Source organism: Nicotiana tabacum, chromosome 6 (assembly GCF_000715075.1).
Source record: "Nicotiana tabacum cultivar K326 chromosome 6, ASM71507v2, whole genome shotgun sequence".
NCBI lineage: Eukaryota > Viridiplantae > Streptophyta > Magnoliopsida > Solanales > Solanaceae > Nicotiana > Nicotiana tabacum.
Window position 1 is genome coordinate 163,489,376 of NC_134085.1, and position 24,192 is coordinate 163,513,567.

The window sequence follows — 24,192 nt, forward strand, 5'->3', positions numbered from 1 at the left end:
CGGAAAAACCGAACCGATTAATTATATAAAAATATTAATAATTATTGATATATAATATAATATCTTTTGGTTCTATCAGTTATTTTTTTCATTGTTCCCAACATGTCAATATTGGTATTAATGGTACGTACAATTAAATAACTTTTATCTTAATGATAATGAACGTGTATACATGTTAATTATTTGATTGGGTATATATAGTACCTCTCACCAATGCATGTAACGGTAATCCTACCTACTAAGAAAAGTAAATACACAAGTTTAAGTTTTATCCACAAAGATGTTTTTTAAAAAAAAAAAACTTACGTCCATTATCTATTTGAAATCAAATGATTAACCTTATATGATTAGTATAACACATACTGGAGGGTTGTAGTTAGCTTTAAGTCATTTAACTGTGTCAATTAGTTTTATTAATCTCGGTAAATAAACCTTAACTCAAACAAAATATCTTGATGTACTAGAAAGGGGCATCCCATTAAGACACTTCAAATTTACCAATGGTAAAAAAATCTTGGTTGGAATTTTGTCACGCGTATTAACTCCGTAGAGTAGCAAATAGAGCTAAAACATAGCTACTACTGCCCATCGATAATTTAATGGAAGTTGTTAGGTTTATTTACTACTCTTTTAGTGTCCTCCCCTTATCATCTTTCTTCCAGAAAGCACACGTTGACACATAGAAACTATTAAAGACTGCCATTCATCCATCCCTAGCACAAAACTTCGAGTCAATATTTAAATTTTATGTGTTTGAAATTTAATCCTTTTAAGTTATTAAGTTTTAAATTATTAATTTATATACATTAAATAATATTTTTAAAACAAATATAAAACTTGAATGAAAATTTTACGACAAATATAAAACTTGAATGAAAATAAGTTCGATCGAATCTGTACCTTAAAATCTCGTCCCCTGCAAAAATTGAATTATGAATCAAATATACTACAACAACAACTACAACAAAAAATCCAGTGTAATTTCATAAGTGGAGTCTGAAGAGGATAATGTATACGCAGACCTTATGCCTACCTTGAGAAGGTAAAAAACTATTTTGAATAGACCATCGACTCAAGAAAAAATGAAGAAAAAAAAAGCGAAGCAAATATACTCTGCACATGTTATAAAAAATGTGCAGCTACCATACTTTTTATCCTTTTAAAATGAATTTTTTAAATAGAATAATTTGTGCAAAGTTCATTAATCATACGGTGCTGACAGCTGAAGAATACTGTAGTAGCAGAAGTATTTTAGAGCATGATACGCCTTGTTTGAACTACTTAGTCCTTGAATATTCGATGGAAAAAGAAAAAGAAGACTAATAAGAGTCATTATTTGGGTCGGTTTGGAATAAATGCCCCCCCAACTAACTCCTACCAGTACCCATTTAATGAGCCCACAAAACTAAGAGAAAAATGGATTGATAGGAAAATGTCAATTTCTTCTTCTATTTATTTATCCTTTGGGAGTGGAGTCGAGTACAAAAATTTATTAAGGGTTAAAATTGGAATTCCACCCAACTTTTTATTATAATATCTTCCATTTTTCTACAATTCATAAACCAATGGCATCGCACTCAAAAATAAATAAAAAATTAACGTATCCATGACATTGACCTAATAGTCAATGAAATGAAAAAACTACAATTGAAGATCAAAGTTCAAACTCATGTAGAGATATAAAAAATACTTCCTTAATACTTGTACTGGTAAAAGATACTAAATATACATAAAATAATCGAGGAGTATACAAATTAACGGGGCACAATTTTTTTTTTGAAAAAAAATACTTAATGATTAAGGTATCCATAATTTCTTCTTCCCTTAATTGAAGTGGATGGTCGATAGTTGTTATGGGCATGTGAAGCAGTGAAGAGAGTGTGATGTGAAAGAATTCAAGCCAACCAAAAATTCCCATATCCCCTTTTTCTTTTTGCATGAACCATTTTCAGTCAAATTCATAACAATTTCATTTCCTCTCCCCTTCACACATACAATATTCATTTCACCATTTTGTTGCCATATTCAGCACACAAAAATAATAGATTAGTACCTCAGCTTGTCCATACCTATTCTGTAGGGGTAGATGCAAACCCATTCTTGGTTTTTTCTTGTATCTAAAACCGACCATGCTTATGCTACATTGAGCATTCCCTTTTAATTTTTCTGCTTTCAGATTCAAGAAAAGTCCAAAACTTTAAGTCAAAAATTTCTTGGCTGTCTGTTAGCTGTTGTTTCTTTCTTACTTCATACTCTATATCTTTTAGCTGTTCTGTCCTCTTACTTCATATACTCAAATCTTGTCCAAAACAGAATTAAGTAGAAAAAAACATAAGGATGAGAAACACGTCATCATCAACAACATCAGCAAATGATGTGATGATGGAAATTGAAGCAAGTAAACCACAAGGTCATGGTATTGTTGTAGGTGGATTAAGTCCTTTAAGTGAAACATTATGGAAAGAAAAAACAAACACAGAGTTTATTGGAGATGTTTCGGCTCGTTTAGCTTGGAAAGATCTGACTGTAATGGTTACTCTTAATAATGGAGAAACACAAAATGTTTTAGAAGGACTTACTGGTTATGCTGAACCTGGTACTTTTACTGCTTTGATGGGTCCTTCTGGTTCTGGCAAATCTACACTTCTTGATGCTTTATCTGGTCGTCTTGCTGCTAATGCTTTTCTCGCTGGACGAATTTTACTAAATGGTCGTAAAGCTAATCTTTCTTTTGGAACCGCCGTAAGTATATCTTATTTGTTTATGGGTTCTGAACTTACCATCGAACTCATACCTAATTTTAGTTACTGGTTTCACGGTTAAAAATGGACTAATACAGATACAAGATTTAAGCAGAAGCTACTGTGTTGAAACTTATGTTTTTTGTTAATGTACAGGCATATGTAACACAAGACGATACGTTGATTGGAACTTTAACAGTTCGGGAAACAATATCGTACTCAGCTCAACTACGGCTACCTGATCGGATGCCGTGGTCGGAGAAACGGACATTGATTGAAAGCACTATTATTGAAATGGGACTTCAAGATTGTGCTGATACAGTTATTGGGAACTGGCACTTGCGTGGTATAAGTGGAGGTGAAAAGAGGAGAGTTAGTATTGCACTTGAGATTCTTATGAGACCTAGATTGCTTTTTCTTGATGAGCCAACTAGCGGTCTTGACAGGTAATAATATTTTCAAGCTTATCTCTTTTTTTCTTGTTCAGCAAATAGATCTATGGATAACATTTGAAATGAAATTACTAAATGTTTTTCTTTTTTCTTTTGTAGTGCTTCGGCTTTCTTCGTTACACAGACGTTGCGTGGACTGTCCAGAGATGGAAGAACTGTGATAGCTTCAATTCATCAGCCGAGTAGTGAAGTATTTGAGTTGTTTGACAGATTATATTTGCTTTCTGGAGGCAAAACAGTTTACTTTGGTCAGGCTTCTGAAGCATATGAGGCAAGATTTCTCCTCGCCATCGTATTAACTTATATGCATCGACAATATTATTGTTAAGATTTTTGCTAACACTCAGATCAAGAACCGCGAAAGTCTCAAAAAAATTGGTTGTGTTTTCACTTTGCAGTTTTTTGCACAAGCTGGATTTCCTTGTCCTGCTTTGAGAAATCCATCAGATCATTTCCTACGTTGTATCAACTCTGATTTCGACAAAGTTAAGGCAACTCTAAAAGGGTCGATGAAGCTACGGGTATTCAAATTTCTTTCCTTTGATCATCTTGTTTCACTTCAAAATTCCAAATCTTTGTTAGCTTAGTGTTCTACAAAATTAGTAAATGTTTTTTTATTTGCTATTGTTGCTCTGTTTCACGGAGGGAAACAACTGAAGTATGCGTACCATGTGCTTTTGTTTCCGATAATGTGCAATAAAATAATCAATAAACTATACAATCTGCACCATTCTGCTGTTCTTTCTTTTAACCTAATGACCTATTCTTAGTTTCTTTAAACCAAAGTAAACTACTTTTCGCAATATTAACCTTGTTTCCTTCGTCTAACTTTATATTTTCTGATTCTTATCAGTTTGAGTCCAATGAGGATCCTCTTGACAAAACAACAACAGCTGAAGCTATACGCACTCTAGTTGACTATTATCGTCGTTCTCAGTACAGTTACTCAGCTAACGAAAGGGTTGAAGAAATGTCGAAAGTTGTAAGTTTTGATGTTCAATACTCTGTCATCGTCTAACCATTTTCTCCTATCAAAGATGATTATTAATTATTCATTTTGGTGAGTAACAGAAAGGAACAGTGCTGGATTCTGGAGGAAGTCAGGCTAGTTTCTTCATGCAGTCCTTCACCTTAACCAAACGTTCCTTTGTTAACATGTCAAGAGACTTTGGTTATTACTGGTTGAGGCTTGTCATCTACTTAGTGGTCACTATCTGCATTGGAACTATCTATCTTAATGTTGGAACCAGTTATAGTTCCATCCTGGTAATATCCTTCTCCTTGAATTAAACAGTAATTAAAAGATTTAACTTTTATATTTTGACAGTGCAAAAGAACTTTTAGACGATTAGGTCAGCTAAAAGATAACTACAGCAGGTTAAAAATCCACTCTTTTACACTTTAAAAGCAAAACAACAACATAGTTGAAGGATTTTAACTTGTTAATTTGTAATAAATGAAGACAAGTTGACCTCATTTGTGCTGTATGTTCAACTGCTATGAAACAGGCAAGAGGAGCATGTGCATCATTTGTCTTTGGATTTGTGACATTCATGTCAATTGGAGGATTCCCTTCTTTCGTTGAAGATATGAAGGTTAGTACCTTGTATCCTAATCTTGAAAAAGCTATCCAATTTTTCGACACACACACACACTATATATAACAACTTGAGCCATTTTCCCCCATTGAAAACAGGTTTTTCAAAGAGAGAGGATGAATGGACATTATGGTGTTACTGCATTCGTCGTGAGCAACACCTTATCCGCGATGCCATTCCTGATATTAATCACGTTCCTCTCAGGCACTGTCTGCTATTTCATGGTCCGTTTACACCCGGGTTTCACACACTATTTGTTCTTTGTGGTGTGCCTCTATGCTAGTGTTACTGTTGTCGAAAGTTTGATGATGGTCATAGCTAGTATTGTCCCTAATTTCCTCATGGGTATCATTATAGGTGCTGGAATTCAGGTACTAAAAAACTTTATTAGTTTCCCTTCAATTAGTCATATTACAACCATTTCCAACAGTCTAAATTAATGTTATTGTTCTGTTTTCCTCTTGATGCTAGGGCATATTTATGCTTGTGTCTGGATACTTTAGACTCCCCAATGACATCCCAAAGCCTTTCTGGCGTTACCCGATGTCTTACCTCAGTTTCCACTTCTGGGCACTACAGGTAAGACTACAAATTCAGTTTAACTTCTATACACTGACAGAATTATCTGTACATTGCACGTCTTATTTGTGTTAACCAAATGGTGGATGGTGCAGGGGCAATATCAAAACGATTTGATGGGGTTGGTGTTTGATAACTCAAGTCCTGATCTTCCAAAGATTCCAGGTGAATTCATACTAGAGCAGATATTCCAGATCGATCTGAACAGATCAAAATGGATAGACGTAAGTGTCATCTTCGTTATGATAATCACCTATCGGATCATCTTCTTTATCATGATCAAGATCAACGAGGATGTCACGCCTTGGATCAGAGGTTACATTGCCAGAAGAAAAATGCAGCAGAAAAATGGGAATCAAAAACAGACTATTGCTCCTTATGGTCTCACTCAATCTCCTTCTCTTAGAGCCTACGTGGGAAATAACCATGGATCAAATAGCAATCGTCACTAGATAAAGTGAGGCATAGTAATGTTAACTAATAATGTCAAAAAGACCCCCAAAAAAATCGAAAGGCTTATTATTCGTTACTACAAAAATTTGTATCAAATTATATACGAGGAGATGGTATTTTTTTTTATTTTCCATATTTAACCATTCTTCAGCTTGGTGCTTTAAATATGCGCTAGTATGAAATTATCATATGCCAAGTGTTGCTTTTTTTCTTCTCCTTTTTGTATTATTGTTTATGCAAGAGAAACTTCATATTTTGTATGTCAATAGTGTTGGGCATATACTATTAATCATGCATTTGGATATAGTATATTCTAATAATTATCATGGTTAAAAGTCTAAGTGGGAGATTGTTGGGATATATACTATTAACCATGAGTTTGGTTTAGATATAGTATTTATTATGAAATAATTGTTTATTCAGTTTTAATAAAGTTTTAAATAGATCATATAATAGTCTGTGTCCTTTGCTTATATAGTAGATGATTTAGTGTATAGAGTTTAGCTTATACACAGAAGATTAAATCATCGGTTCTTATAAGTATAAAGTTTGAGTTCACAATCTAATGATGGAATTGGACAAACCATCAGGAATGATTGTAGCACAAGATTAAATATAATTAATCTTGATTATGGGAATGGTTTAATTCCAACTTCTTGTGCTAGTACATTTTGTATGTATTGAATGGACCAGGTAGAGATAAGTATTTTATACTGACTTAATAAAATAAACTCTCTAGCCATTAAATGTACTTATACTCTTAATCTTGATATAATTATTATTAGCTGTGTATATTATTATTGTTTTGATTTATTAAAAGGCGAGATTCTTTCGTGGGTCAATATGCTTGGTAAATTGGATAATAATAATATACATTGGCGAAGTAATAGTTAGTTGATGGAATCCATGTCTCGGTTTAGAGATTGATGATATACCTTTATGAAAGCTTATAAGTTTGCATGTGTAAACCCAGCCGGTGGATTTTGTATCCGACACATGAAATAAGTTAAGCGAAAATCTAAAGGAAATAATCAATAAATTAAATCGTCAGTAATTTAATTTAATTGATTCGTATCTGAATCTTAACATGGGGAGTTAAATAAGATTTAATGGATGAATTTCGAAATTGAATAAGGAGTGTAATTACGAATTTTTAGTGGAATAATTCGTAATTAATTATGGTGGATATTAATTTCGAAAATTACAAATTAATTCCATAATTGGAAGCCTTGTTAATTAAATTATGTGGTCCCTACTGTGCCTAAATAATAGGAAATAAAAGAATCTTTTTTCTGGTGGAAAAGAAAACCTAACAGGTTTTGGAAAAGGGTCTTATCCCTTAAAACTTGTGCTATAAATACATAAGGTTTTCCACCTAGAGGGATGAGTACATGGTGGCTGAAATTTTCAGCCAAGTTTTCCTAGAAATTTCGCCCACACGAAATTGCTATTTTCGGGTATTATTTGGGTAACACAGTAGAAGACCGTGGAACTTTCGAGGATCACGATTGTGCGGGTGATGGAGATTCCATTGAGAAGTTATGGAACTGAAGGCTCACGTGGTAGAAGAGATATGTTCACGCTTCAAGAGGTAACCCGTGAAATCCCGTTTATGCTAGTTGTCTAAATTACATGTGATTTTGATATTGGGATTGCTTCCGCTGCATATAATAATCCATCAAATAGGTGTGAGTCTTTGTTGTTTTTTTCTTTTGCTAAATATTTGGTCAAACACTTCAACTTTAAAAAAAAGTAATTTTTTTTTTGAAAAAGAAAAGATACATTTGACTTTGGAGAACAAGCTATAAGTATCATTTGCTGTTGTTTTCAAGTTTTAATACGTAGGAGTATTCCTTTTGTCCAATGTATGTGCACCTTTTTGCTTAACTTTGTTTAACTACTTATATAGAGTTATAATTCTAATTTCACTATTAATATTTTATAGATAATTATGACTAGCATTTTTTAAACTAGTACTCCTATTCCATCATTTGGAATGAAATTATATGGGTCAAATACTTGTAAAACACATATTAGCAACTTAGCATTACTTGAGACACATTTATAAGCTATTCTGATTTCAGTTATTAACCCCAGATGAGACATTTTATATCTCAAACAATTTGAGACGATGCTAAAAGCTCGCACATGGATCGAGACATATACACTTATTACATTAAAATAAAATCTGAAACTTTTGTACAAAAAACAAAGAGTTTAGACCATTAGTGAAACAATGAGACTACTACCGAGACTTATAATCTAGTGATATCGGTAAGAGTCTATCACACAATAAACATTAATTCAATTCTTATTGTTCTTTTCTCTGACATAATAAAAGGTAGTAACAGAAAAACAACTAGAACCTCATCAAGGATCTAGTGTTAGAATGCATACATACTTTTCTTGTATCTCATAATTAATCCACCGAAAAAAACCCTGTAATGTTAGTAAATTTTAGGTAAATTCCACTAAACACCCTTCTAATATGACTTAACCGCAGATACACCTCATCTACTCTTAAATTAACCAACTACACCCCTATATTATGAAAATCTTATACAAATTTTAGTTTGAATAACATTTTCATTTTACAAATATGTTATATATCTTCATTCAGTCAACTAGTCAACGAATGAAGATATATGTAAGGTAAAAACTTTAAATATTTCTTCCCGTGAGAAAGCAATTATCTTTCAAAAGAGCACATCTCATTAATTTATGACTTACTAATAATTTAACATCTTGGTTTGATTTACTTGTTCGCTGATTCAAGTGGTACGTGAGTTGGGTTTAGAACGTCGTGAGACTCTTTTCTCTATTAAACTATGGAAAGCACTTTATAGTAGCGACACGGATTCACCACAACTTATGACTTCGCCAATGGGGCAAACGAAGGCTAACCCGTTCTGGTTGTTATGACTGGCAAGAATCCGCCAGAGAAAATGCAAGACGATAGAAGAGTTCGCTCCGCCGTGTTCTTGGATTTCTTGTTTGGGCTCATCATATGTTTACTGTGGGCGCGACCCCAGTCAGCTCGAAGAAGTAGCTCTTTCAATTAATCCATACTTTTCTTGACGCGATACAAAAGGCGACTTTCGAGAGTCACTTAGCCCCTTGACCTCTTCTCTCAAAAAAGACGTTGTGCGGGCAAGTCGATCAAAGTCAGAGCGGGGAGGGAAAGTTTATTTACAGTTGTTGTAGTACGACTTTTCATTTCCTGTTCGGTCTATAGTTGAAACAAGCAAATTAGCAAGTTAATTACAAAGTATCAGATTTCTAAACTATAAAAGAGTAAATAGTAAAAGAGCTGCCATTTTTTACTTGGAAAGAAAATCAACATCATACTATTAGAAACATAGTAATAGAATATGAAATAGTTTGAAAATCTAATCTAGATTAAGTTTAAAGTAACAACTTAAGAGTTAACATCAGAAGTTACACCTCTGATAACTATATATATCCCTCCCTATATGTCATGATACTCACAACTCAAGAAAAAGAAACACCATTTGCAAAAAAAACAGAAGAGAATGGCTCCTATTTTGAATGGTGAGGTAGACATTGTGATACCAACAATAAGAAGCTTGGACTTCTTGGAAAATTGGAGGCCATTCTTTGAGCCATATCATTTGATCATCATTCAAGATGGAGATCCTACCAAGGTGATTAAGGTCCCTCAGGGCTTCGATTATGAGCTCTACAATCGCGATGACATTAATAGGATTCTTGGTCCTAAGGCTAGTTGCATCTCTTTCAAGGATGGTGCTTGTCGTTGCTTCGGGTTCTTGGTTTCCAAGAAGAAGTTCATTTACACCATTGATGATGATTGCTTTGTAAGTAGCACTTTCTCTTATTGTTCATGTTTTTTTTTGCATAGATGTTCATTTAGTGTCGAGGGTCAATTGGAAACAGTCTCTCTACCCACAGTGTAGGAGTAAAGTCTGCATACACACAAACCTTTCCAGACCCCACTTGTAGGATCATACTGGGTTGTTGCTGTTTTGTTGCATAGATGTTGATTTATTTGGGATATGAGATTGATTTTTTCGTCTTGTGATAAAGGTGGCAAAGGATCCAAGTGGGAAAGATATTGATGCATTGGCACAACATCTTGACAATCTGACAAAACCATCCACACCCTACTTCTTCAACACTCTGTATGATCCATACAGAGAAGGCGCTGATTTCGTTCGAGGGTATCCATTTAGCTTGAGGGAAGGTGTGCCAACTGCTGTGTCCCATGGCCTGTGGCTTAACATCCCTGATTATGATGCTCCTACTCAGCTTGTCAAGCCTCGTGAGCGTAATACCAGGTTAGTTCATATACAAAAAATCGAATGCATACATACTTTTCTTTGAAAATACTAATGGCTTTCTAGTATTGGCTCAAACAGGTATGTGGATGCTGTGATGACAATCCCAAAAGGGACACTCTATCCCATGTGTGCTATGAATCTTGCATTTAACAGAGAACTTGTTGGTCCTGCTATGTATTTTGGGATTATGGGAGATGGCCAACCTCTTGGCAGATATGATGATATGTGGGCTGGTTGGTGTTCTAAGGTATGATAATCTGTTTCTTGATTTGTTTTAAATTGACACAACGTGATGTTTGAAGCAATCGTACATTATGTTTAACGTAAAAATGCTGAAAATTGAAGGTGGTGTGTGATCATTTGGGCTATGGAGTGAAGACAGGGTTGCCATACCTGTGGCACAGTAAGGCTAGCAATCCATTTGTGAATTTGAAGAAGGAATTCAAAGGGTTGTTCTGGCAAGAAGAGATGATTCCCTTCTTCCAATCTGTTGTCTTACCAAAGGAATGCACTAATGCCCAACAATGCTACCTTGAGCTGGCTAAGATGGTGAAGGAAAAGCTTGGTCCAATTGATCCCTATTTCCACAATTTTGCTGCTGCTATGGTCACTTGGATTGAGGCTTGGGAAGAATTCAATGCACCAGCAAAGGCTAAGATTGACTCTGTGAAATCTGCTTAGACACCAAAGTTCATTTAGTTTCTTGATGTTGTATCTTGAAACTTTATTGCTATCGCTTTGATTCAGTTCAGTTCTGTTTTTGTTTTTGAATAAAAAACCTTTTCTTAGTCAGTGTACTAGGAAATGAGTTTCAACAGCAGCAGGTTAGTTTTAGGCTTACTTCTCCTGTTTTGCTTAAGAATAAACAATGAATTTACTTTTTATGTCCAGGGTTTGATATATAGCATTATTCATAGCATGTCTTCAATCTACAAAAAAGGGCAGCCCGGTGCACTAAGTGCTATACACAGCCTTACCCTGCATTTAATGCTGCTCGGTGGGCCGGGCCTGAACCGGACCGGACCGGGCCCGCGGTCCTAACGGGCCTGGTGGGCCTGGTGGGCCGGTCCTGGGTGGGCCGGTCTTGGTGGGCCTCTGAGCCCGTCACGGGCTGGTCTCCATGGTTGAGCCCACGAGCCCGGGACCGTTTGGCCCGGGACCGGCAGGCGGGCCTGGGCCGGTCCTGGCGGGCCTGGCGGGCCCAACGGCTATTTTAAAAAAAAAAAAAAAAAAAAAAAAAAAATCAAACGGCCATATTTAAAATCTAGCCGTTTGGGCTGAAAATATGACCGTTTTTTAAGTTAAAAAAATGGCCATTTGGCCCCCAAACTTTATTTTAACCCCAAACTTTATATAATTACACTTTTCCCCATTTCTCAACTATAAATACCCCCTCATTCTTTCATTTTTATTCACCAATTCATCAATATCTCTCAATATCTCTCAATCTCTCTCAATCTCTCTACTACAATTACTTAATTTATTGTTGAAATTTCGTGAAAAATTGTGAAGTTGTTGAATTGAAGTTTTCAAGTGTTCAACGATTTTCAATTTTCAAGAAGTTGTTCGGCAATCCGGTAAACTCGTTTCAACTCTTACGTTTTTATAATATATTTTTGTGTGGTTTAGTTTGCATAATTATAATTAATATGGCATTTACTTTGAAAAAAATGTTTGGTAAAGGAAAAGATAAAACCGGTGAAAGTAGTGGCCAACCAACTACCCTTCCCCCGGCTCCCCGACCTAGAAAAGATAAGCAAGTTGAAAGTAGTCGCCAACCTAGACGTCCTCCTCCTTCCGTAATTCTTGATAGTGATCACCCTTGTTTTCAATTTACCGATAGTGAATTTTATCATAATGTTGCACCAGGTGATAGATTAGATGATGAAATTATGAATGCTCTTTATCCTAATGAAACCATCTTAGAAAATAATGAGGAAAATGAGGATGATGATGAAACTCAAGCACCGGATTTAGATGATACACCTACTAGTCCTCTTAATAACCCAAGTGATGCACCGGTCGACCCACCTGTAGAAACTCCTACTTTTAATAGAGAACCTGCTAAACGCTTAGAAACATCATTAGTTTGGAATTTTTTTACTCAAGTAAGAGAAAAAATAAGGCTAAGTGTAAAACTTGTGGGAAATTAATGTCGCATAAATATGTAGGAGACCGTAGCGGCACAGGTAGTTTGACTAGGCACATAAAAACACACCCTAGAGATAAGGCTAGATTTTTTCAAATGAAAGCGCATCTAGAGGGGACAAGTGTAGATTCTGCGATTAACCCTAGTACAGGTTCAAATCTAGTTCAACCAGGAATTAACACTGTCACTGGAGGTATTTTATATTACGATCCAAATAGAGATCGTGAAGAATTAGCAAAGATGATTACTGTTATGTGCTTACCTTATACTTTTGCTTCTAATCCTAATTGGGTTCATTATATTAGAAGAGTGTTTAATCCTACTTATAAAGGTTGGCCTCGCGCAACAGTTAAGAGTGATATTTATAAATTCAAACATGAATATGAACAATATTTGCGTTATTTATTTACTCATATACCTAATCGGATTTCTATTACTACTGATATTGGTAGAAGTGGTAATGATTGTGATTACCTAACTGTTACAAGTCATTGGATAGATGAAGAATGGATAATGCAAAAACGCATAATTGCATATAGAATAATTAATTCGCGTCACACAGGTAAATTTATAGCTAACACTGTTGCAGATATTTGTAGATATTTTTGCTTTAGCGATAAAATAATGGCAATTTCAATGGATAATGCTTCTAGTAACACCAGTGCTATAGGCATGCTTACAACAACACTAAATCCTGCATTTACTAATATTTTCCATGTTAGATGTATTTGTCATATTTATCATTTAATTGTCGGTGATGGTATGCGAATATTAAACATAGAAATTGAAAAGGTTAGAATGGCTCTTAATTGGCTTTTTTATTCAAACCGTAGAAGTAGACTTAGAGAGTATTTTAAAAAATGTGATGAATATGGCCTTAGAGAAAGAAAGGTTCCTAAACCTTGCCCGACTAGATGGAATTGTATGTACGAAAGTTTAGTAGTAGCATATGAATATAGAAACCCAATTAATGCAACGTTTAATTCTCGGGTAGGTGGTGAAGATGATGATGAAATGCTTACCACTCAAGATTGGACTAATGTTAAAATTCTTTTAGATTTTTTAGAACATTTTCAAATTGCAACAAATGCATTTTCTGGGCAATATTATCCTACTATTTCAAACTGTTTAGTTTATATTGCAGCACTATCTGATTTGTTTGTTGAATTTAGTGAGGGTGGGGATATTTATGAACTTGCTATAAATGAAATGAAACAAAAGTTTAAAAAATATTTTTTTCCTATCCCTCCTATTTATGGTCTTGCTGCAATGCTAAATCCTACAATGAAATTGGGAGGTCCTCATTTTTGGTATTCAAATATTTATAAGGCTTTAGATCTTTCAAATGAGGAAATTGCGACACTTGCAGATGCAAAAGCTTCAATTAAGATTAACGCTCAAACAGTTTATAATGCTTATCAACTTGCCTTAGAGCATGCTAGGCCAACTATTCCAACCCCTACTTCGTCTAGCTCACAATCCTCTAAAAGAGTTGCGGGCTTAAAAGCTCTTAAATCTTGGACGGAGTTCAGGGGGTCTCAAGGTGAAAATTATGATGAAACTTCACATCTAAATGAGCTTCAAGTTTATTTGTCTCAGGGACTTGAAAAGGAGAATCCAGACGGCTCTTTTGATCTTTTGGAATGGTGGAAGGCAAGGGAAAAACATTTTCCTGTTCTTGCAAGGATGGCTCGGGATATTTTATCAATTCAAGCTTCAACTGTTGCATCAGAGAGCGCTTTCAGTCAAGCAAGACTGCAAATAGGTGATCATAGAGCGTCTATGAGGGATAGCTTGGAAAAATCAGTATTGTTTAGAGATTGGATCCGCTCGGAAAGAAGAAACTTTGGAATTGCAGAAGCACAACCGGCGATAGATGAAGCTTATGAAGAAATGATAGCGGAACTTACGGAGGATTCGGCTTCGCCCGGAAGTGGTGATGAACAAGCTTCTTTTCCACCACCACCAACGCAACCTCCTCCGAACCTTGAAGGATTTATGAGATTTGTTAGAGATAATACATAGAATAATATGTAACTTGTATTTTGGCACATCTTCCTTAGTTTTTTTCCTTCTAATGGTGGTATTAGTACCTTGTTGTGCTCATTCCATTGGGGGAAGGATGACTAAGAAAGATATGTCATTTTTTGGTAATAAAATTTATTGCTTCTACCCATGAGCTTCTTTTCGCAATATTTCTTTGTCTATACTTAGAATTATTTATATGCTACAATATATACATAATATACAATATATATACTACAAGAAAATATATTTATAAGATACAATATATACATAAGATACAATATATATACTACAAGAAAATATATAAGAGAATATATATACATAAGATACAATATAATATACTACAAGAAAATATATTATGCTACAATATATACATAATATACAATATATATACTACAAGAAAATATATAAGAGAATATATATACATAAGATACAATATAATATACTACAAGAAAATATATTATGCTACAATATATACATAATATACAATATATATACTACAAGAAAATATATTTATAAGCTACAATATATACATAAGATACAATATATATACTACAAGAAAATATATAAGAGAATATATATACATAAGATACAATATAATATACTACAAGCAAATATATAAGAGAATATATATACATAAGATACAATATAATATACTACAAGCAAATATATTATGCTACAATATATACATAATATACAATATATATACTACAAGAAAATATATTTATAAGCTACAATATATACATAATATACAATATATATACTACAAGAAAATATATAAGAGAATATATATACATAAGATACAATATATATACTACAAGAAAATATATTATGCTACAATATATACATAATATACAATATATATACTACAAGAAAATATATAAGAGAATATATATACATAAGATACAATATAATATACTACAAGAAAATATATTATGCTACAATATATACATAATATACAATATATATACTACAAGAAAATATATTTATAAGCTACAATATATACATAAGATACAATATATATACTAAAAGAAAATATATAAGAGAATATATATACATAAGATACAATATAATATCAAGAAGTGATATTTATGCATGACAATTTAGTGTTTTACTATTGTTTTGTTATTTTCTTTTTCGTCAAGCACTTTAATAATTAGATATACATATATACTACATATTAATATAGCCATGATACTACAAGAAATTGTCTTTAAAAAAAAAAAAAAAAACCCGCTAGGCCCGCGAAGCCCACGAGCCCGGCCCGTTAAGCACAGGACCATGTGGGCTTAGGCCCGTCACGGGCCGGTTCCACCCATTAGGCCCACGAAGACCGGGACCGCCAGGCCCGGGACCGCCAGAGCCCGGGACCACGAAGCCCGGGACCGCGAGGCCCGGCCCGTTAGGCCCACTAAGGCCCGGGCCCGGGACAAAATACAGCCCTACCTGCATTTCTGCGAGAGGCAACAACTTTACTAGTTACGCCAAGGCTTTCCATCATGTCTTCAATCTATAGACTAAACAAATTGATATTGCCAAAACATTTCCTAACCATTTCTTAAGTCTAAGGAGAAACATATATAAAAGATCCCAACAACAAAATGTGCAAGTTTAACAAGGTAGCCTCATTATTCTCAAGTCAAAAATTGAAAATGAACAACAGTTATATGAACAATACCACCTAAACAATTGTAAGTTTTATAAGTAAAAATGATTATTTCACTCGAAATACATCTCAAACAAGCTTTTCAATATTTCAACTATCGAAATTCATTATTTGCAAATGTTAAACATCAATACAAAGGTCATGTTGGGAGTTGAAAAACCTCTTCAGCTTGTTTTCCTGCTATCAAGAATATGCCTTGCGAGAATGCTGATATAGTAATAGTTAAAAGAGCCATGAAAAGCAACCATAAACAAGTTATAGAATACCAACTCCTCCGTTTTGGCAGATTAACTGATGCCTTGACATCACCTTCAACCATCCTGATTTCTCGATCTTTTGATTCTTTTTCAGTTGCAAAAGAAGAGGTTGATGAGCAAGAAATTAAGGAATCATTTCTGTCCATTTGTTTAAGTAAACCAAGACAATCACTGCATATTTCCTCTTCACTAATACAACTTCTCTCATCATTTTCCTCGAACAAGCGTCTTCCTTTAAGTTTACCACTGACTAAAGCAGTCCTTCTGTCCCTTAGTATTTCTTCAACAGCCAAATCATTCTTCTTCACTTTCCAATTAAACCCTTCTAATTCTAGTGGTGATTTGCTGTCCTGTAGTGAAGACATTAGACTTCTTGGAGAGTTTCCAAGAAGTTTAAAAATATCCAGGCTAGTACTAGAAGAGTCTGATTTTGCAGAAATCTGAGAAAAATTCAGTGATTTATAATTGGATTGCTTGAAACTGTCCCAATCTTTTTGAAGATTTATGAACTGTTGGTACAGTGCTTCATTTTCACTTTTTTTGTTCCCTCCTTTTGATCTTCTCATTATGACGGTTTGTTCTTTACAGTTTGCGACAAATCTTGCTTCTTCTTTTTTTGTTGTTGTGGGGTTGGGTTTCTATAGTTTTAACTTTAAAAAAGTTAGTTTTCCAAGAAAAGAAGGAATGTGTTGTAAACTGCTTGAAGTTAAATCGGGATTTTAGGCTACTTAGCCACGATGCGTAATCATCCTGTGACCTGTCTTCTGGTTTTTGAAATTTGATTTTGTGTGATAAGAGTGGTTAAAATCTTTAAAAAGTGTTAAACGGTGTTACCGGTCTATTTCGAACTAATAGCCTTTGGATTCTCTAACCCAAACGAACATAGTAGTAATTCTATTAATTATTATATATTCGGTATGAGGCTCCACGACCAAGGAATGTTTCGGAATTGTACCACAATCCATTTGATTTGATGGATTCGAAATCAGTAATTTAACATATACTTAACGAGTTTTTTAAATACATATACAAGGTTAAGCTAAAAGTAGTGAATTAGGATGAAATCATACCTCACCTTCTACATTTGTCCTGCGTGTACATAGAGTTGCATCAAGTAGCAGCCTAATGCCCTGAAAACGACGGAATTTGGTCATGGGTATAGTATTACTTGGTACTAAGACTTTCTACATGTGTATAATTTCTTATTTTATCCTACTTTCTCTATTTGGGAACTATCTATTGCTCGCAAGTATTGGACATTCCAAGATTGATTAACCTTTTACTTTATCATATTATAGTTGAGAATGACATGCGAACAATACAATAAACAACTTCTTCGGAACATATAAAATCCTTCCAGGATGGTAAGATCTATCGAAGCAACAAAAATTAAAACTAACCAACTAGACAAAAACTTAGGGTAATAATTAAATTTAGTTACAGCTTATAACATAAATTTTGTCAAGTTGACCCTTCGTTCACTTCGTATTATACCTATAATAGAGTACACGTTGACATTAAGACCTTTAGAAAATTAGATACGGTTTTTGGGTCATTCATATAGTTGAAATAATTATGCACATTTCTCCCTTATACAAAGCACACAAATTAAAATAACTCTAGATTGGTCTTAACATTGTTTTAAGTTACCACGCTTAGGAATGATGTTGGTCACAATAGGTATTGTTAAAGTGTAAAACAGCTTTAGCTTTCACATTCCAACTAATAGCCCTTGGTTTAGCAAGGAAGTTGTGATTGATAAAATTCTATCTGTATCACGATATTTACATCACGATATTTACATCAAATCCTATCAATTTATCATGATTAAGTATTTAATAAAGTAATAATATGTATCAAAGAATCATGATAAGGTGAAAGAAATCCATATGCAAATATATTTTATGCATCTATTCATTTGGTATAAATATCGAGTGTGGATAAGTTTTTACTCGTTTATAACTCTCAATAAGTAAAACGTGCATTCTTGTGCTTTTGAATCTTGTTGACATGTGTCACAGTAGGTATCAACCTGGAACTGTTGCATAAAAAAAGTAATTTATCTTATTTGGCACAATAACATAACCTTAGTCCATGTGATTAAACAGTTTGGTATGTGATAGAGCCTTAATACCAAGTCCAAATCCTGGTTGAGCTTACTAAGTGTTGGGCCTTTCCTTATTGGGCCATCTTTCATTTTGACATTTCAGGGAACCGAGCCTTATCCGGATAGTTCCACATTCATTTGTACATATAAATAGAGTTAGTTGACTCTATTTTTAATTAATGGATTAATTTCTAGTTACTTTATCGTCTCCCGTTCTTCTCTCTCACCGACTTAGGCGATTAGGGGTTTCTACTTGATCCAATTCTCAAATTCCTCGTTGATTTTATAGGTTAACATGGTATCAGAGCATCGATCCGAGTTGTCAGCAACGCTCTTCATTATTTCATCAGTTTAGTTTCTTTGGTTTCGTCAATCACGATCTTCCCCGACGATTTCAACGGTTCAGACAATGTTTGGGGTTATCTGCAAATTTCGCCTTTGGAGGATCAAGTTTCACTTTTCTTGAGTTCAATCAAGGAATTCCGGTAACATCTCTTCGATTCCTTACAGTAATTGATAGAATGTTCAAGTTTGTGCTCTAATTTTGAAAATTGTTCATATTTGTGTCTGATCTTCTGTGTACTTGATATGAAACATTGGGTTTGAGACTTTGTTGTATATGTCAAATAGTTTCAATCTCTATTTTCAACTTTGAATTGCACGCATGGCCCCAGACTCGATTCCTACCTCATCACCTACCTCTACTGCAATTCCCCTTAACACCTCACTTGATCCTTCTCATCCGTTGTATGTGCATGCATAAGATAATCTGGGAGTTACACTGGTAACTATTCCTTTTCTCTGGTACTGGGTATGTATCTTGGAGAAAGAATGTTCTTATTGCTCTATCTGCTAAGAACAAGGCTGGGATGGTTAATGGGAGAATCACTTAGCCATCACCTGACTCTCCTTGGTATGGCCATTGGCTAAAATGCAATGACATGGTCTTTGCATGGTTGAGTAATTAAATGTCTAGGGATATTGTTGACGGTGTACTTCATTGTGACACTGCAAGGGATCTTTGGAAGGATATAGAGGAGAGATATGGTCAATCTAATGCTAGTAGATACTACCAAATTCAAAGAGAAATTGGTGGAGTCTCTTACGGTTCTACTGACATTGCTAGTATTACACTAGGTTAAGAAAATTGTGGGATGAGTTAAAACTGTTTCATTTGGGCCAGCTTGTACCTGTGGAGCAGAACCACATTGCAGTGAAGGACAAAAGCTCATTCATTTTTTTACTGGGTTGAATGAAGCATACTCCAATGTTAGAAGTAACATCCTCATGATGATTCTTGTGCCTTCTTTGAGTAAAGCCTATTCAATGTTACTACATGATGAGAGTCAAAGGGAAATTCAAGCTTCAGGATCTCCATTTCTTTCTGAATCAACTTCCTTTCATGCCAAATCTACTCCTGTTCAAAACACTTCAACAAACAAGTTTTACTCTTAAAAAATCAATTTTGAGAATAAAAGGTCAAATATTGTGTGCAAATATTATAGAAAACCTGGTCATTCTGTTGACAAGTGCTATAGGCTGCATGGGTTCCCTCCTGATTTCAAATTTACCAAAGGGCATAAGGCTGTAGCCTGTGTTCAGCTTGATGACCCTAGAACTGATTCCTTTTTACCTCCTGAAGCTCTACCTGGAAGTCCAGTCCATGGTTTCAGTAAAGAGCAGTATCAACATCTCATGAGTCTATTCCAACAGTCTCAAATTTTTGCTGCAACTCAGGATCCCAGCATTGCCTCTTCTACTATGGGAGCATTTCTGGTGTGTTTTGTAGTTTTGTTATGTATTCTTTTGCTTTATGTTGTGTTTCTCAATTAAAGGTTAATATTTGGATTCTAAATTCAGGAGCTACCAACCATATGACCCCATATAAAGAACTCTTACACAATATTCAACCATTACCTTGTCCTTACTTAGTAATACTACCAAATGGTTACAAAGTAAAAATAAATTGCGCTGGTTCTTTAAAAGTATAATGATCTTGTTTTAGCAAATGTTCTTTTAGTTCCTTCCTTTCAATTCAATTTAATTTACGTTCCACAGTTAGTTGATCAATTTCAATGTATAACCCTTTTTACCAATATCTCTTGTTGTATACAAGCCACTTCTCTGAAGAGGCCACTGGAAATTGGTAGAGCTGCTAGTGGATTGTATATCATATCTCATTGTGGGATAGTCTGTTTCATCTGTAAATACCATATCAGCTATATTTTCATCTCTTAAATGTGATTACAGTGCGTGTACAACTACTTGTAATCATGTTTCTTCTATCAATAAAGCTGATCTTTTTTGGCATCAAAGACTAGAGCATATGCCATTTAATAGAATGAAATCTATTTCAGTTCTTTCTGATAAATTGTCTTCAAAACAATCCTTTATTTCTCATGTTTGTCCCTTAACTAGTCAACAAAGACTCTCATTACCTGATAGCATTATCAAGTCCACTCACTCCTTTTAACTTGTACATATTGATCTATGGAGTCCTTATCATACAAGGACATATAATGGGTTTAGGTATTTCTTGACTATTGTTGATGATTTTTCAAGAGTGACCTGCACAAACTTACTTTCTTGTAAGAGTAATGCTTTTTCTATTATCAAAGCTTTTGTTTCCATGGTCCAGAATCATTTTAACTCTAAAGTTCAAACAGTTAGGTGTGATAATGCATTTGAGCTAGGCTCCAGTGCTCAAATCTTATCCTATTTTGCTGATTCTGGGATTTTTCACCAAACCACAATTCCCCACACTCCTCAACAATATGGGGCTGTTGAGAGGAAACACAAACATCTTTTGAAAACATCAAGAGTATTTTTATTTTATTCTAAACTACCTGTTAATATTGGGGTGATTGTGTGCTTACTGCCACCTACCTGATCAACAGGTTTTCTTCTAGTGTTTTACACAACTTGTCATCTTTTGAGAAACTTCATGGTCATCTTCCTACATATTCTTATCTAAGAACCTTTGGTTGTCTTTGCTTTGCTACCTTGCGAAAGGTGGGTAGGGATAAATTCCAACCTAGAGCATCTCCATATGTTTTTCTAGGTTATCCTTTGGGAAAGAAAGGGTATAAGTTGCTCAATCTTACATCTCAATCCATCATATTTTCTAGGGATGTCAATTTTCATGAGAATATATTCTCTTATCATTCTTCATCTCCTCCTCTTGCTTTGTCCATTTCACCTGATCCCTTTACAGACATTTCCCCTACTGCAACAACTTTTGCACCTTTACATGTTTAGGTTCTTCAACCTGCTTCACCAGTGGCTTCTTCTCCTCATGCTCCTCATTCCTATTCTCTTTTTCCTTCTCCTTCTCCTACCCTTTCCACTGTTCCCTTTACTGTACCCCTTGGGATATCCACTAGAGAATCTAACACACCTGCCTATCTTCAAGACTATGTCTACTACACAGCCATTCCCACTTTTTTGTGAATTCCAAGGTTACCTCTATTGAGATTCATATGCATGAACATCAGCTTTACCGTCAAGCAGCACCTCATCCTGCCTGACAGGATGCTATGGTTAAAGAATTTCATGCCTTGGAGGCAAATTATACTTGGGATATTGTTCCTTTGCCTCCAAGAAAGAGGGCCATACCATGCAAATGGGTATATAAAATCAAACAAAGGTCTGATAGTTCAATTGAGAGATACAAGGAAAGATTAATGATTAGAGGTGATTCTAAGAAAGAGGGCATACACTAGTTTGAAACTTTCAGTCCAGACAACTGTTAAGTGCCTTCTCACCTTAGCAGTCAAATATGGTTGGGCAGTCCACTAATTGGATGTCAACAATGCTTTCCTACATGGTGATCTCCATGAAGAGGTATACATGAAAATCCCTTTAGGCTTGACTGTTGCTCCTTCTTCCTATGATCCTCCTTTGACTTGCAAATTGAATAAATCCCTCTATGGTCTAAAGTAGGCTTCTAGCTAATGGTTTGCAAAGCTCTCCCAGTCTCTTCTTTCCATAGGTTACTCCTCTAGCAAGAATGACTCCTCTTTATTCACCAAAATCACTGCCTCCTCCATTGTTATTTTGGTAGTGTATGTGGATGATATCCTTTTAGCTGGTAATAATGGTCAAGAAATTGCAGATTTGAAAGCCTTTATAGATTAACAATTCAGAATCAAAGATCTTGGTTCTATTCATTATTTCCTTGGCCTTGAGTTCTCTTTTGTAGAAGGTGGTTATGTAGTACATCAACACAAGTACACAAATGATCTCCTATCTGAATTTCACTGTCAAGATGCCAAGCCTGTTATTACTCCTCTTGATCCCCAGAACAAGCTCCATATCGATTCTGGTGATCCTATTTCTGATCTTTCTATCTATAGAAGGTTGATTGTCAAGTTGAACTTCTTGCAACACACAAGGCCTGACATCTCTTTCTCTGTTCAACATTTTAGCCAGTTTCTGGTATCTTCTAAAGTTTCTCATATGTTGGCTCCACTACATGTTCTTAGATACATTGCTAATGACCTTGCTCAGGGTATTTTACTCAGCAGCTCTTCTGATTTCACCCTCAAAGCTTACTCTGATTCTGACTGGGCTACCTGACCTATCTCAAGGAGATCTTTTACTAGATATTATATTCTTCTTGGTGATTCTCCTATTTCTTAGAAGTCCAAGAAACAACCTACTGTTTCGTTAAGCTCTGCTGAAGTAGAATATAGAGCTTTGAGACAGGTGGTTGCTGAGATTTCCTGGCTGCTTAGGCTTCTTGCTGATATGGGCTTGTCTATTACTTCTCCTGTTTCTATTTTTGTGATAGTCAAGCTGCTGTACATATTACTAGAAATCCCGTTTTCCATGAGCGCACCAAACACATTGAAGTGAATTGTTATTATGTTAGGGATGTTCTTTCTTCTGGGTGATTTCTCTTCAGCATGTGCATACTTCTGCCCAACTAGCTGATATGCTTACCAAAGCCTTAACTGATGTTCCTCATCATAGAGTTTTATGCAAGCTTGGTGTTCAATCACCCTCAAGCTTGATGGGGGGGGGGAGGGTGATAGAGCCTTAATACCAAGTCCAGATCCTGGTTGAGCTTACTAAGTGTTGGGCCTTTCTTTATTGGGCCATCTTTCATTTTTACATTTCAGGGAACCGGCCCTTGTCCGGATAATTTTAATTTTAGCCACATTCATTTGTACATATAAATAGAGTTAGTTGACTCTATTTTTAATTAATGGATCAATTTCTATTTACTCTGTCGTCTCTCAGTTCTTCTCTCTCACCGACTTAGGCGATTAGGGTTTTCTACGCGATCTAATTCTCAAATGTTGATTTCATAGGTTAACAGTACGTGTGAACAATTCCTCTATGTTTTTAGATTTAAAGGTCAACGTATCTTTGAAAATATAGTTATTTCTTTCGTTTTTAAAAGTAGTTGTAAATAAACTATGTAAAAATCTTAAAATTGTCTATCTTATGAAGAAATACAATTATCCAATCATGAACGGAAAAATAAATGTCAGTAAAATTTAATATCTTTAGCCATTTTCATTAGATTAATTACGCGACTATTGCACTTCATGTTCCTAGAACATTTCTAGTTTCCCAACATATTGTTCATGAATGGAAATGAACCCACCCCCCAAAACACCCCACCTCCTCTCCTTCTGGATTTTCATTCGTTTTACATTCTTTCTACTTCACCTGAATTATCTGTTAAGAGAAAAGATACCAAAAGCAGCATAAAAACGGAGGTCCTCTTCTTGTATAGAAACATTGACCATGCCTACTAATCTAAAGCAAGATTATGACCAAAACCTTGGTAAGTTATTCAGTTAAATTTCATCATGATTAACGTAGTAAACTCCATA

At 34.9% G+C, this 24,192-nt stretch overlaps 2 protein-coding genes across 2 annotated transcripts; both read left to right on the forward strand.

Moving 5' to 3' along the window:
* The first annotated feature begins 1,668 nt into the window (after window positions 1-1,668).
* Window positions 1,669-5,956, forward strand: LOC107776805 (ABC transporter G family member 11-like). The gene is made up of 10 exons (XM_016596730.2): window positions 1,669-2,742; window positions 2,898-3,187; window positions 3,293-3,464; window positions 3,592-3,714; window positions 4,047-4,175; window positions 4,265-4,459; window positions 4,702-4,788; window positions 4,890-5,162; window positions 5,263-5,370; window positions 5,466-5,956. The coding sequence occupies exons 1-10, from the start codon at window positions 2,338-2,340 to the stop codon at window positions 5,820-5,822; spliced, it is 2,139 nt and encodes a 712-aa protein (XP_016452216.1). The 5' UTR covers window positions 1,669-2,337; the 3' UTR covers window positions 5,823-5,956.
* Window positions 5,957-9,282: 3,326 nt separating this feature from the next.
* Window positions 9,283-10,934, forward strand: LOC107776808 (putative UDP-arabinopyranose mutase 1). Its single transcript, XM_016596735.2, has 4 exons — window positions 9,283-9,659; window positions 9,889-10,139; window positions 10,221-10,389; window positions 10,488-10,934. The coding sequence occupies exons 1-4, from the start codon at window positions 9,357-9,359 to the stop codon at window positions 10,821-10,823; spliced, it is 1,059 nt and encodes a 352-aa protein (XP_016452221.1). The 5' UTR covers window positions 9,283-9,356; the 3' UTR covers window positions 10,824-10,934.
* Window positions 10,935-24,192: the final 13,258 nt, after the last annotated feature.

Bases quoted from the DNA above. Each gene is read 5' to 3' on its own strand.
- LOC107776805 (XM_016596730.2), top strand. From the start codon at position 2,338: ATGAGAAACACGTCATCATCAACAACATCAGCAAATGATGTGATGATG. The intron at 4,789-4,889 runs GTTAGTACCTTG...CATTGAAAACAG, and splicing joins CTTTCGTTGAAGATATGAAG to GTTTTTCAAAGAGAGAGGAT. The intron at 5,163-5,262 runs GTACTAAAAAAC...TCTTGATGCTAG, and splicing joins TTATAGGTGCTGGAATTCAG to GGCATATTTATGCTTGTGTC.
- LOC107776808 (XM_016596735.2), top strand. From the start codon at position 9,357: ATGGCTCCTATTTTGAATGGTGAGGTAGACATTGTGATACCAACAATA. The intron at 9,660-9,888 runs GTAAGTAGCACT...CTTGTGATAAAG, and splicing joins CCATTGATGATGATTGCTTT to GTGGCAAAGGATCCAAGTGG. The intron at 10,390-10,487 runs GTATGATAATCT...TGAAAATTGAAG, and splicing joins GGGCTGGTTGGTGTTCTAAG to GTGGTGTGTGATCATTTGGG.